Source organism: Rana temporaria, assembly GCF_905171775.1.
Source record: "Rana temporaria chromosome 9 unlocalized genomic scaffold, aRanTem1.1 chr9f, whole genome shotgun sequence".
Taxonomy (NCBI): Eukaryota; Metazoa; Chordata; class Amphibia; order Anura; family Ranidae; genus Rana; species Rana temporaria.
The window spans coordinates 411,670-427,134 of NW_024404482.1; the positions used below are offsets into that span (position 1 = coordinate 411,670).

Below are 15,465 nucleotides of genomic sequence, written 5' to 3' on the forward strand. Positions count from 1 at the left end.
AGGCCGTGTTTTTACGGCCGCCCCTTTTCGCGTTCCCCGCGCGCGCTCCCGAGCGCGCAGCGGGGAACTGCTGTGCTGGCCGTGTCCCTTGGACACAGCCAGTCACAGATCGCCGTGAACGGCCAATCGGAGCGGCCGTTTCCTAGGCGATCTTTCCGGCCAATGAGAGATGATCTCATATGTTTACATATGAGATCATCTCTCATTCCCGGCTCTCGCAGACAGCGGTGCTGTCAGGGGAGAGAGGAGACGGGTCTGTGTCTCTTGTACATAGAGACACAGATCGGTCACCCCCCCCCGTCACCCCCCCTCCCCCACAGTTAGAACACTAATTAGGATACACATTTAACCCCTTCCTCACCCCCTAGTGTTAACCCCTTCCCTGCCAGTCACATTTATACAGTAATTAGTGCATATTTATAGCACTGATTGCAGTATAAATGTGAATGGCGCCAAAAATGTGTCAAAAGTGTCCGCCATAACGTTGCAGTCCCAATAAAAATCGCAGATCGCCGCCATTTCTAGTAAAAAAAAAATTTATACAGTAATTAGTGCATATTTATAGCACTGATTGCAGTATAAATGTGAATGGCGCCAAAAACGTGTCAAAAGTGTCCGATGTGTCCGCCATAACGTCGCAGTCCCAATAAAAATCGCAGATCGCCGCCATTTCTAGTAAAAAAAAAATTTATACAGTAATTAGTGCATATTTATAGCACTGATTGCAGTATAAATGTGAATGGCGCCAAAAACGTGTCAAAAGTGTCCGATGTGTCCGCCATAACGTCGCAGTCCCAATAAAAATCGCAGATCGCCGCCATTTCTAGTAAAAAAAAAAAAATAATAATAATAATTCTGTCCCTTATTTTGTAGGCGCTATAACTTTTGCGCAAACCAGTCGCTTATTGCGATTTTTTTTTTTTTTTTTTACTAAAAATATGTAGAATACGTATCGGCCTAGACTGAGGATAAAAAAAAAACGTAAAAAAAAAAAATTGAGCTATTTATTATAGCAACAAGTAAAAATATTTTTTTTTTTTTTCAAAATTGTCGCTCTATTTTTGTTTATAGCGCAAAAAATAAAAACCGCAGAGGTGATCAAATACCACCAAAAGAAAGCTCTATTTGTGGGGAAAAAAGGACGTTAATTTTGTTTTCGAGCCACGTCGCACGACCGCGCAATTGTCAGTTAAAGCGACGCAGTGCCGAATCGCAAAAAGTCCTCTGGTCAGGAAGGGGTTTAAGTGCCCAGTATGGAAGTGGATAAAAAATATTTAAATACCGTATTTTCTGGCGTAAAATACTTTTACACAAAAAAAAAAAAACAACTAGCCAAAACAGGAATCATCTTATATGCCTGGCAATACTGTATGTAGCTTCGGCTACATACAGTATATATCGCTGAGCCAATCCTGGTGAGCGATGTACTCAAATCAATACAGAGCCTGCTCAGATTGGCTTTAATGCCGCATACACACGGTCGTTTGTCTTGTACAAAACGTAGTTTTTCTCATTTTAAAAAACGACGTTGCCTACACACCATCGTTTTTTCAAAATGCTCTAGCAAAGCGCGGTTACGTTCAGCGGCACTCTGTTCCATTCAAGCTCGCGTCATAACTTGCTTCTGAGCATGCGCCGGTTTAAAAACGTAGTTTTACCCACACACTATGATTTTAAAATGACAAAAAAAGTTTTCAAAAAATTACAAAAAATTAAAAACATGTTCTGAAAAACGAAAAAAAAAAAAAAAAAATCGAACATGTTTTAAATTTATGTCATTTTTTCAAAACGTCATTTAAAATGACCGTGTGTTGTGGGGAAAACGTTTTATGTCTTCTGAAAAACGACAAAAAAAAAATTCGAAGACATAAAACAAACGTTTTCCCCACAACACACAGTCATTTTAAAAAAATTTTTTTTTTTCCATCACAAAAACGACCGTGTGTACGCGGCATGAGAGTCAGAGAGGCGTGGGCTGATGTTACAGCCTCTGCCAATCCAAGCAGGCTTTGTATTCATTAATAGAATACATCGCTCGCCCGTGATTGGCTCCAGCAAGAAGGAAGGATATGAGCGTTGGAAGCCTCGGAAGAGGTGGTCATCTTATACAGCGAGTATAGGCAAAAAAAAATACGTAAAATACGATACACTTCACTACCCATTTACTAATGATAGCAGCATGAAGATTATAAATAATCAATATTGATTGGGAGAGTGCGGTTCCACTTTATTCCCTTCCGCTCAGGGCAAAGTAAAAAAGGTTGGCAAGTCAGCGGCTGCTTTTCACAGGAGCCCAGAGAAGCGGGAACACCTACTGACCATCCGCCGATCGGCTTCACATACCTTCACTCTGGTGGCTGCCCCCTCCATTCCTTTATTCTGGGAATCTTTGCGCCTATCCATGGCTTCCTTCTGCCTATGCAGAGCTTCTTTCAAACGCTTGTTGGAGGTTGCTGCCTAAAAATGGAGCATAATAATAATAAAAGATTTAAAAAAAAAAAAAAAAAAAGCAAATCTACACCCAAAATCGCCAACATGTTAAGCGGTTTCCGACTGGCTCACGCAGATTTACTGCGGCAAAATCCTGCAATGTTATATATATATATATATATATATATATATATATATATATATATATATATATATATATATATATATATATATATATATATATATATATATATATATATATATATATATATATATATATATATATATATATATATATATATATATATATATATATATATATATATAACATCAGAGGGCATGCGCCTGCTGCGTGTGGCTGGCACGATCGCCAGCAGGCACGTGCGATCGCATGCACGAGGGTTTGTGTAAACACAAAATACTGTGCTGTCCGAGGAGAGAAGACACATTGTGTGTTTCTGTAAATGAGAAACCACGATCTGTCATCTCTCCTAGTCAGTCCCCTCCTCCCCCCCACAGTTAGAACACACACGTAGGGAACACACTTAATCTGCCCACTAGTGTTAACCCCTTCCCCACCAGTGACATTTATACAGTAATCAGTGCATATTTATAGCAAGTGTCCGCAACTTAAAAAAAACCCTGCCCCCCAGCAAACAAAAACCACACCCCCCCCCGCAAACATAAACCACCCCCCCCGCAAACATAAACCACCCCCCCCCCCCGCAAACATAAACCACCCCCCCCCGCAAACATAAACCACACCCCCCCGCAAACATAAACCACACCCCCCCGCAAACATAAACCACACCCCCCCGCAAACATAAACCACACCCCCCCGCAAACTTTTGCAAACCAAGTCGATATACACTTATTGCAAAAAAAATTTTTTACCAAAAATATGTAGAATACATAATCTGCCTAAAAATGGAGAAAAAAAAAAAAGGAGAAAAAATAAAAATAAAAAAAAAAAAAATCATAAAAAACAGCAAATTACTTTTTGCTATAAGACAGTGTTTATCAAAATTGTCGCTCTTTTCTGTTTATAGCGTAAAAAATAAAAAAACGCAGAGGTGATCAAATACCACCAAATGAAAGCTCTATTTGTGGGGGGGGGGGTTGTTTGGGTACAGCGTCGCACAACTGCACAATTGCCATTTAAAATGACGCAGTGCCAAATTGAAAAAAAAAAAAATGGCCCAGTCATTGGTCAGCCAAATCTTCCGGGGGGTGAAGTGGTAGAACTCAAGGCATGTACCCCCTCCCCCCCCCACCAAGCTCAGGATCGGCTTATTTTACATCAACTTTCACAAATGGCAATCTCTGGAATATAGAATTTTTCTATTGCTGACCTCTTCGGTTTTCCTCCGCAGCACGCTGGCTTGTTTCTGGAAATCTCTTTCCAGCTTCAGGAGTTCATACTGACGTTTCCGGTCCTATAAAGAGAACACATTAGGCTCAGGGCCGTCTTCATAGCATCATGGGCCCCTGGGCAAAGTAATGCTCTGGGGCCCCTACAATGGAGACCGTGCAGGTAAACAGACATCAAGTAGGTAGGAGGCAGACAAGCAGAGCTTCCCCTTTTGGGTGGAGATCCGCATTAAGTACATGAACAATCATTCTGCACAGCAAATACTACATACATAAAGTGACAAATCTGCTAGATTGATGCCCCCCAGCACTCTGACCCCTCTACACCCCAGATATCCCCCCCCCCAGCACTCTGACCCCTCTACACCCCAGATATCCCCCCCAGCACTCCGAGCCCTCTACTCTGACCCCTCTACATCCCAGATATCCCCCCAGCACTCCAACCCCTCTACACCCCAGATATCCCCCCAGCACTCTGACCCCTCTACACCCCAGATATCCCCCCAGCACTCTGACTCCTCTACACCCCAGATATCCCCCCAGCACTCTGACCCCTCTATGCCCCAGATATCCCCCCAGCACTCTGACCCCTCTATGCCCCAGATATCCCCCCCAGCACTGACCCCTCTACACCCCAGATATCCCCCCAGCACTCTGACCCCTCTACGCCCCAGATATCCCCCCAGCACTCTGACCCCTCTATGCCCCAGATATCCCCCCAGCACTCTGACCCCTCTACGCCCCAGATATCCCCCCCAGCACTCTGACCCCTCTACGCCCCAGATATCCCCCCCAGCACTCTGACCCCTCTACAAGCCAGATATCCCCCCCAGCACTCTGACCCCTCTACGCCCCGGATATTCCCCCAGCACTCTGACCCCTCTACACCCCAGATATCCCCCCAGCACTCTGACCCCCCCACACCCCAGATATCTCCCCCAGCACTCTGACCCCTCTATACCCCAGATATCCCCCCAGCACTCTGACCCCTCTACACCCCATATATCCCCCCCAGCACTGACCCCTCTACGCCCCAGATATCCCCCCAGCACTCTGACCCCTCTACACCCCAGATATCCCCCCAGCACTCTGACCCCTCTACACCCCAGATATCCCCCCAGCACTCTGACCCCTCTACACCCCAGATATCCCCCCCCCAGCACTCTGACCCCTCTACACCCCAGATATCCCCCCCCAGCACTCTGACCCCTCTACACCCCAGATATCCCCCCAGCACTCTGACCCCCTCTACGCCCCAGATATCCCCCCCAGCACTCTGGCCCCTCTACATCCCAGATATCCCCCCCAGCACTCTGACCTCTCTACACCCCAGATATCCCCCCAGCACTCTGAACCCTCTACACCCCAGATATCCCCCCCAGCACTCTGGCCCCTCTACACCCCAGAAATCCGACCCCTCTACACCCCAGATATCCCCCCCAGCACTCTGACCCCTCTACACCCCAGATATCCCCCCCAGCACTCTGACCCCTCTACACCCCAGATATCCCCCCCAGCACTCTGACCCCTCTACATCCCAGATATCTCCCCAGCACTCTGACCCCTCTACACCCCAGATATCCCCCCAGCACTCTGACCCCTCTACACCCCCCCAGCACTCTGATCCCTCCACACCCCAGATATCCCCCCAGCACTCTGACCCCTCTACACCCCAGATATCCCCCCAGCACTCTGACCTCTCTACACCTCAGATATCCCCCCAGCACTCTGACCCCTCTACATCCCAGATATCCCCCCAGAACTCTGACCCCTCTACACCCCAGATATCCCCCCAGCACTCTGACCCCTCTACACCCCAGATATCCCCCCAGCACTCTGACCCCTCTACACCCCAGATATCCCGCCAGCACTCTGACCCCTCTACACCCTAGATATCCCCCCAGCACTCTGACCCCCCCTACACCCCAGATATCCCCCCAGCACTCTGACCCCTCTACACACCAGATATCCCCCCAGCACTCTGACCCCTCTGCACCCCAGATATCCCCCCTGAACTCTGCTCTCCCTACACCCCAGATATCCCCCCAGCACTCTGACCCCTCTACACCCCAGATATCCCCCCTGAACTCTGCTCTCCCTACACCCCAGATATCCCCCCAGCACTCTGACCCCTCTACACCCCAGATATCCTCCCAGCACTCTGACCCCTCTACACCCCAGATATCTCCCCAGCACTCTGACCCCCCCACACCCCAGATATCTCCCCCAGCACTCTGACCCCTCTACACCCCAGATATCTCCCCAGCACTCTGACCCCTCTACACCCCAGATATCTATGCTTCGGGAGAGTGCAGGGCCCCCCCCCATGCAGCTGGGGCCCCTGGGCAGTGCTCATGTTTGCCCTCATTAAGACGGCCCTGATTTATAGGAGTAGATCAGGTATAGACTGCGGTGGAAGGGCCACTTACCCGCTCTTTAAGTTGAATGACTTCCTTTGTCTTTTGCTGCTTGAAAGATCGGAATTTCTCAGAATCTTCCTTCATTTGCCTCATGAGCTGAACCCGCTGCGTTTTCATGGCCTGCAAAAAAAACTTGAATTTTAACCAATTCAATACCTCGCCTATTCTGGCACTTCTCTCCATGTAAAAAATATCATCTTTTTTTGCTAGAAAATGAGTCAGAACCCCCAAACATATGTTTTTTTTTTTAGCAGAGACCCTAGGGAACTTTTATTATCTCGCATGGTATTTGCGCGATCATTTTTCAAACACTTTTTTGAAAAAAACTAAACGGTTTCATGAATTAAAAAACAAAACCGTAAAGTTAGCCCAATTTTTTTGTATGTGATAGATGTTCCGCCAAGTAAATAGATACCCAACATGTCACGCTTAAAAATTGCACCCCGCTCGTGGAATGGCGCCAAACTTCAGTACTTAAAATCTCCATAGGCAACGCTTTAAATTATTTTTTACAGGTTACCATTTGAGTTACAGAGGAGGTCTAGGGCTAGAATTATTGCTCTCGCTCTAACGCACGCGGCGATACCTCACATGTGTGGGCGGGACTTGCATGCGTGTTCGCTTCAGAGTGAGCTACCGGGGCCAGGGGCGTTTTTACTTTTTGATCACTTTTATGCCTATTACAAGGCAGGTAGACATCCCTTGTAATAGGAATATATTGTAGAAGGTCCTCTTTATGCAGAGAGGCGGGGGCAAGACCCAACATCTCTCCTCCAGGCTAGAAAGCACGAGATCGAAAAACATTTAAAAAGCTACTTTAACCACTTAAGGACCCCTTCACGCCAATATACGTCGGCAGAATGGCACATCAACGTACCTGTACGTACCTGCCCTTTAAGCCCAGCCGTGGGTCGCAGGTGCGTGCACGTGACCCGGTCCGAAGCTCCGTGGCCGCGGGACTCGCAGACCCGATAGCCGCTGGAGTCTCGCGATCGGTCCCCGGAGCTGAAGAGCGGGGAGAGCTGTGTGTAAACACACCTTCCCCGTTATTCACTGTGGCGCCGTAATCGATAGTCCCTTTATATAGGGAGTCACAATCGATGACGTCACCCCTACAGCCACACCCCCCTAGTTAGAAACACAGATGAGGTCACACATAACCCCTTCAGCGCCCCCTTGTGGTTAACTCCCAAACTGCAACTGTCATTTTCACAATAAACAATGCAATTTTTGCTGTGAAAATGACAATGGTCCCAAAAATGTGTCAAAATTGTCCGCCAAGATGTCGCAGTCACGGGGAAAAACACACACACACACACACACACACACAGCCGCCATTAGTAGTAAAGAAAAAAAAAAGCAATAAAACTATCCCCCCAATGTCATTGAGAGGCCCTCTGGGCAGCCTCTCACTGACGCACCGATAGGCCCCGCCCCCTCTTCTTGAAAGGCTATGCCACCTGGGATAGACGACGTATGTATCCTGGAGGCACAGTGGGCAGGTCATTATCCTAAGGTGAGTGATGTGCATGGGGAGGCAGGAGGGCCTATGCTGGTACTGGAGGGAGAGTACAGATGGGAAAGCCAGCCTGTAATTGCCAATGTAGTGAGCTCACAATTGGTGGCATTGTAATTGTAGGGTGCCAGGGCCCCACCGGTCCTTCAGCAGACCAGAGTTCGCATGTGTTGCGCTATATAAGTTTCTCAGCCTGCATGTATGTGCAGCTTCCTTTGATTCTAGCATACAGTGGGGAAGAAAAGGCCCAACTCAGCTGGCACCCGGGGGGGTTGGCGAGCAAGTCCATGGGAAGCATTGCAAGAGTGTCAGCTACAGGCATGACGCCTAGAGGCAGAGGCATGATGGGATTTGTAGTTTCAGCACAGCTGGAGTACCGAGGCCGCCCACCCTCGACCTACAGCCATGGGGAGGCAAAAGTCCTTCTGACATAATAGAATAACGACGGATGTGCAATTTTACCAGGATCTCATGGTTGAGTTTGCCGACGGTTTTCTCGGAGGATTCTCGGAGTTTCAGCAGCTTCGATTGCTCGTTCAGCTTTTTCTTGAGGTCGTTCATCTGCCCCTCCAGCTCTTGCAATCTCTTTCTCCGACGCTCACTGAGTCTGAAGAAAGAAAAGAAGAATTTCTATACCTCCAGTATATACTGGTCTCCGCTGATATTTAGGAACCAAAGGGGTTTACATTCATGCGATTCCTGAGCCGCTGCACAAGGCCACCATCAGGCGCGGACTGAGACAAAAAATGGTAGACTGAGCAGCCCGGGCGGCGGTTAATGATGGGATGTGGGGTTCTAGCACCCTGCGCCTCCGGGCCCCTTTACATTACACAGCCCCCTGCACCTCTGGGCCCCTTTACATTACACAGCACCCTGCACCCCTTTACATTACACAGCACCCTGCATCTCTGGGCCCTACATTACACAGCACCCTGCACCTCTGGACCACTTTACATTACACAGCACCCTGCACCTCTGGGCCCCTTTACATTACACAGCCCCCTGCACCTCTGGGCCCCTTTACATTACACAGCACCCTGCACCTCTGGGCCCCTTTACATTACACAGCACCCTGCACCTCTGGGCCCCTTTACATTACACAGCACCCTGCACCTCTGGGCCCCTTTACATTACACAGCACCCTGCACCTCTGGGCCCCTTTACATTACACAGCACCCTGCACCTCTGGGCCCCTTTACATTACACAGCACCCTGCACCTCTGGGCCCCTTTACATTACACAGCACCCTGCACCTCTGGGCCCCTTTACATTACACAGCCCCCTGCACCTCTGGGCCCCTTTACATTACACAGCACCCTGCACCTCTGGGCCCCTTTACATTACACAGCACCCTGCACCTCTGGGCCCCTTTACATTACACAGCACCCTGCACCTCTGGACCCCTTTACATCACACAGCACCCTGCACCTCTGCACCCCTTTACATCACACAGCACCCTGCACCTCTGGGCCCCTTTACATTACACAGACAACCCCCTAACAGTTCTGGACCCCCTGCATGTTACACTGGGGGGGAGGGGAAGATGTGACATGCGGCGCACCGGGCATATTGCTGGTATGCCCTATAGCCAGTCCAGGCTTGGCCACCATACACATGGACTTTACAGCCCCGTCACTTACTTGGCTTGGTTGGTGTCTTTCTTGGCAGAGTGAAGAGCCAGAATCAGTTCTTCCTTCTCTTTCTGCAACGCCCCCACTTCACTTTCCAGGCTTTTGATGTTACTCTGTAGAGGAGACCACAATTGTATGAAGACTTTGCACATGGAGAGAAAAAAAAAAACAAAAAAACAGCAGGACCTGCCCCGCTGCCTCCTACTCAATGGCTCACGGTGCCCCAGCAAAGTCAGCTAAACCTGGACGTGAGGGGAGAGAAGAGCCGCAGGCGTACACAGTGCTGGATTTAACCGCTTGCCGACCGGCTCACACCGATACACGTCGGGAGAGTGGCACGCCTCTATCCATCTAGATCTATATAGATATAGGTATATAGAGAATATATATCTATCTACACACACACGGGCCTTTAAGACGCAACATTGTGGGCGCACGCCTGCCGCGGGTTTGCCCGTGGGTCCGATGTCCACCAGGAGTCCCGCCATAGTCTCACGGAGGAGGAAGAACGGGGCAATGCTGATGTAAACAAGGCATTTTCCATTCTTCCTAGCAACAGGACACTGATAACAGCTCCCTGTAAATCGAGAGCAGTGATCAGTGTCGTGTCACACGTAGCCCAGCCCGTCCCCCCAGTTAGAATCACTCCCCTAGGACACACATAACCACTTGGGGTTGTAAAGGGAAAAACATTTCCCAAAATATCTTCCTTTACCTTAGTGCAGTCCTCCTCCACTTACCTCATCCTTCCATTTTGCTTTTAAATGTCCTTATTTCTTCTGAGAAATTTTCACTTTTTGTTCTTCTGTCTGTAACTCCACACAGTAATGCGAGGCTTTCTCCCTGGTGTGGAGTGTCGTGCTCGCCCCCTCCCTTGGATTACAGGAGAGTCAGGACGCCCACTAAGGCACAGCTCTTTTATCTGCAACGTAGAAAGAGTCCCGGCTCTCCTGTAGTCCAAAGGAGGGGGCGAGCACGACACTCCACACCAGGGAGAAAGCCTTGCATTACTGTGTGGAGTTACAGACAGAAGAACAGGAAGTGAGGATTTCTCAGAAGAAATAAGGACATTTAAAAGCTAAATGGAAGCATGAGGTAAGTGAAGGAGGACTGCACCAAGGTAAAGGAAGATATTTAGGAAGAGAGAAAAAAATAAAAAAAATAAAAGTACTTTTACATCCCCCATACCGGTTAACCCCTTGCCTGCCAGTGTCATTTTTATAGCACCGATCGCTGTAAAAATGTGGCAAAAGTGTCCCATGCGTTTACCATAAAGTCGCAGTCACGAAAAAAAAGAGATAAAAATAGAAAAGGCAGATCGCCGCCATTACTAAAAAAAATAAGCCATAAAAACGATCCCCCATTTTGTAGACGCTATAACTTTTGCGTAAGATAATCAAAAGCTTATTGTGATTTATTTATTTTTACAGAAAAAAAAAAAAATACGCATCGGCCTGAACTGAGGAAAAAAAAAAAACAATTATATATTTTTGGGGATATTTATTATAGCAAAAAAAAAAAAAAAAAAAAAAAAAAAAAAAAAACTCTCAAAATTGTTGCTCTATTTTTGTTTATAGCGAAAGAAATCCTATATTTGTGAAAAAAAAACAAAAGCCTCCAATTTTGTTTGGGAGCCACGTCAAATGACTGCGCAATTGTCAGTTAAAGCGACGCTGTGCCAAATTGCAAAAAAGGGGCCCGGTCCTTTAGCTGCATAATGGTATGGGGGCTGAAGTGGATAAAGTGACAATGTAGAAAAAAAATAAAAATAAAAAATAAGGGTTTTAAAGCGCCCCCATCAGCTCGCGCAGCTAAGACAACGCATACGCAAGTAGCGCCCACATATGGAACCTGTGTAACAAAACCTAGCCGACAATCCTCACTGAGGGAAGATTATACTGACAACTCTATTCAATAAACAATCGATGGTTGTCACCCTACCATGTAATCATTCTGGATGGGCTCCATGTGGCTGTCATTCTGTGCCATCTTCTTGGCCAAGGCCTCCTTTAGCATCAATGCTTTGTTCAGCTCTATCAGCTCCTTGGAGAGTTGGGCCTGTCGGAGGGCATGGTGGGTGCTGAACCCGTCAGAGTTGCGTTTCTCTTCACTCTCCGCATCTTTCTGTAGGCAAGGACGACAAAAAGGATAATGTATGAATGGACAGCGCCTAGAGCAAGTACAGCTTTTTAAAAATTAAAATCAGATCTGCCCAAAATAAAAATGGGTCACCAATGAGGCCCCCCCATTCCTCCCACCGGCACCATCAATAAGGGCCCCCCCACTGGACCCAACAATGAGCCCCCCCATTCCTCCCACCGGTACCAACAATGAGGAGCCCCCCCCACTTTTCCCACTGGACCCAACAATGCCCCCCATTCCTCCCACCGGCACCAATGAGGGACCCCCCATTCCTCCCACCGGCACCAATGAGGGGGCCCCCCATTCCTCCCACCGGCACCAATGAGGGGGCCCCCCATTCCTCCCACCGGCACCAATGAGGGGGCCCCCCCATTCCTCCCACCGGCACCAACAATGAGGGCCCCCCCATTCCTCCCACCGGCACCAACAATGAGGGCCCCCCCATTCCTCCCACCGGCACCAACAATGCCCCCCCAAATCCTCTGAATAGCAATGGGGCCCCCCCATTCCTCCCACCGGCACCAACGAGGGCCCTCCCATTGGCATCAACAATGCCCCCACGCCCCAAATTCCTCACTGAAACAATGAGCAATCCCCCCCCCCCCCCGACATCGGGACCTTCTCTACTCCCACTGGCCTCAGGCCGGCCTTCCTAAAGTCTTTAGAACAGTAAACTGGCCCTTTGTTTTAGAAAGTTCGGAGACCCCTGTGTGCATGAGAGGGCATACTTCAGTAAAGAAACCCCCCCAAAGAGCCACTGTGCCCATCATCTTAAAAATGGAGCACCAGGTAGACCAGGGGGAAGTTTACAGAGACCGCTTTTCCTTTCCAATCTGATTGGGTCACAGGTCTGGCCTTACCTCTTCAGATTCTGGGGAGTCTGAACCCTCAATCATTGCTTCAATCGATGCCGCTATCCCCGATCCTTCATCCTGGGGAAATATAAAAACAAAAACATTTTTTACATTATACACACACACACACCATAAACTAAAGACCAAGAATAAATGGCAGTTGATTACACAGAACTCCTAAAATGTCAGTTAGTGCTTACAGCTGAATCATTCAAAAGAAGCCACAAGTCATTTTTTTCAGCTTTGAAAAACTTTGCCACGAAAAAAAAAAAAAAAAAAAAGGAGGAAGAGGGACAAGGCTCTTGGCCAGACCCTCCCACAATCTGAAGCACCACCCCCCCCCAAAACAATGGGGTGAAACAGGTGTGGGATCAGCGATTGGAGGAGAGATGTGCTTTAATTTGCATCTTTTTTTTTTTAAATATAAAATACGTTTCCATAGGACAGAAAGGGACTGAAGTGCAGCGTTCTTTGATTCCAGCACACAGGGGGGAGGAAGGGCCCCACTCAGCTGGCACCCGCAGGGTTGGTGAGTAAGAGCACCCGAAGCAGTATCCTTTTGTGGATTTCTATAGAGTTTACATCTGCTTTGACTGACTTTACCATTACACAGACCAGAAATGGGCCTCACTGGGAGGTACTAGTGCAATGCATTATGGGATACATGGTGTGACCGCCTCACCTGAAGGTGTGTGATCAGTTGTTGCAAGTTGCGGATGACCTCTACGTTGTCCTTCATTTCCTGGTCTTCCAAGGTCTCAACCATCTTCTCGAGATTCAATTTGCACCTAAAAATGCAAAATAAAAATAAGACCCCCCAAAACTTCTCCACTCACATGATGACATTTATATATATTTTGTATAAATCCACATACGCTGCGTGTTCTCGGAGCTCATTTATCTTATTGGTCAATTTTTCATTTTCTAGTTCAGTCTAGAAAAAAAAAACAAAAAAAACACACATTTAGAAAATTTTTACCAAAATTATATTTGTTATGGAGAGAGAAGACACTTTGGATGCAGAAGACAATCACTTGTTTATTCGCAGGCACTTCCAGTAATAAAGACCGCCCACTGCTTGCCTCTCCCCTCTTGTTCTGGACGACTGGTCTGGTCTCCGCCTCCCTCCTGTAGTTCTGTAGGCAGCCTGTAATGGGAGGAGTCTGCTGGGCCCGTCCTGCAGCTCTGCCCTTTCTCCTTGTGCAGGGGGGACAGTCTTCACTACCTCCTCTCCTATAGTGGGTGGAGTCTGCTTGGCTCCTCCTACAGCTCTGCTCACTCTGTGCAGGGGGACTGGCCTTCACGGCATCCCCATCCTCCTGTAGTGGGTGGAGTCTAATGGGCCCCTCCTATAGCTCTGCCGGCTCTCCTTGGGCAGGGCGACTGGTCATGTCTCCGCCCCCCTCCTGTAGTTCTGTAGGTAGCCTGTAGTGGGTGGAGTCTGCTGGGCCCCTCCTGAAGCTCTGCCCTTTCTTGTGCAGGAGACCATCTTCTCTTTACCTCCCCTACCATAGTGGGCGGAGTCTGATTGGCCCCTCCTACAGCTCTGCTCACTGTGCAGGGGGACCCGCCTTCACTGCACCATCCCTCCTGTAGTTTCCCCATAGTGGGTGGAGTTTGCTGGGCACCTCCTACAGCTCTGCTCACTGTGCAGGGGGACTGGCCTTCACTGCATCACCACCCACTACAGGAGAGAGGGGTCTAATGGGCCCCTCCTACAGCTTTGCCCGCTCTCCTTGGACAAGGCGACTGGTCTTGTCTCCGCCCCCTCCTGTAGGCAGCCTGTAGCGGGTGGAGTCTGCTGGGGCCCCTCCTGCAGCTCTGCCCTTTCTCCTTGTGTATGGGGGGCCATCTTCTCTCTACCTCCCCTCTTCTAGTGGGTGGAGTCTGCTTGGCCCTTCCTACAGCTCTGCTCACTCTGTGCAGAGGGACTGTCCTTCACTGCACCCCACCTCATAGTGGGTGGAGTCTGCTTGGCCTCCCCCTACAGCTCTGCTCACCCTCCTTGGGCAGGGTGACTGGTCTCGTCTCCACCTCCTCCAGTAGTTTTCTGTGAAGCCCACAGCATTCGTCTTCCTAGTTTCCCCCCCCCCCCCCGAGAGGGTTGCAGGGTAGCATTATTTCTGATATCCACACGTGTTACGCCCAGCGTGCACGTATCCCTACACTTTACAATTCGGAACAGCAGTAGAAATCCATCTTGAACCCCCACATGGAGGTTCAGAACCATCACAGACCACCACGATACGTGTGTGTGTGTGGGGGGGGGGGGGGGCAAGTCATTTTAAAGGGTGTAGTGCAGCTTAAAAGTCTATGTAAACCTGAGAACACAAACCCAATAGGATTTCAGCTCACCACCAGTTTTTAGATCTGGTGGCTGCTTTCATTTTCAAGAGTTGTTCTCCTCCCTCCCCCCCATTTGATGATCCTGGCGGCAACAGCCTTCCTGTCCAAGTGTGACAACACTCACCAGGGCTGTGGAGTCGGTAGATAAATGTTTTGACTGGAAGTGGATGTGGCCGGCTGCAGACATGACAAAGTTGGCGCAGTGGCTGCTGGGCGGAGCCTGGGCAACGCTGACCTTCGACCTGCTGGGTCTGGATCCGCCCCGGGCCTGCTGGGAGGTGGTGGCCTTTGGCTGTTACTCCCTGGCGACTATCGGCTGCCGCCTGGCCACCTTCAACGACTGCGAGGACGCCACCCACCAGCTGCGGGATCAGATCCGCCAGGCCAAGAGGTAGCTGAGCCAAAGGGGGGATGAGCTTCTGAGACAGGGGGCGGAGCCATCACCGCACTGTACAGGGACCAACTGTGGGGGCGGAGCCATCACCGCACTGTACAGGGACCAACTGTGGGGGCGGAGCCATCACCAGTCTGTACAGGGACTTATGTAAAGGGTGGAGCCTTTACCAGACCACCCTGGGACCAACCTTGTGGGCGGAGCTTCCACATAATTTGTTACTGACAAACGCTCTCTCATTGGTCACGTCCTCTTTATGACACGTGGACAGACCTGGGGGGGCGGAGTCCTGATCCTTCACCGTCTCCAGGTGACCAATCTGTTTTGCCCCACCCCCTCCATACAATGTACCTGGTCATGT

At 49.2% G+C, this 15,465-nt stretch overlaps 1 protein-coding gene across 2 annotated transcripts in view; it reads right to left on the minus strand.

Moving 5' to 3' along the window:
- Positions 1-15,465, minus strand: part of KIF4A (kinesin family member 4A) — an 82,370-nt gene that overhangs the window by 23,232 nt on the left and 43,673 nt on the right. For both annotated transcript variants that reach the window (XR_005745017.1, XM_040334455.1), the window contains exons 12-20: positions 13,240-13,298; positions 13,047-13,152; positions 12,371-12,442; positions 11,310-11,492; positions 9,378-9,481; positions 8,200-8,344; positions 6,231-6,341; positions 3,783-3,866; positions 2,344-2,457 (exon numbers count right to left, since the gene is read on the minus strand). Coding sequence is in view for 1 of the 2 variants with exons in the window: in XM_040334455.1 (XP_040190389.1) it covers positions 2,344-2,457; positions 3,783-3,866; positions 6,231-6,341; positions 8,200-8,344; positions 9,378-9,481; positions 11,310-11,492; positions 12,371-12,442; positions 13,047-13,152; positions 13,240-13,298 (978 nt within the window). In the remaining variant the exon portion in view is untranslated. The remainder of the gene's footprint in view (positions 1-2,343; positions 2,458-3,782; positions 3,867-6,230; positions 6,342-8,199; positions 8,345-9,377; positions 9,482-11,309; positions 11,493-12,370; positions 12,443-13,046; positions 13,153-13,239; positions 13,299-15,465) is intronic.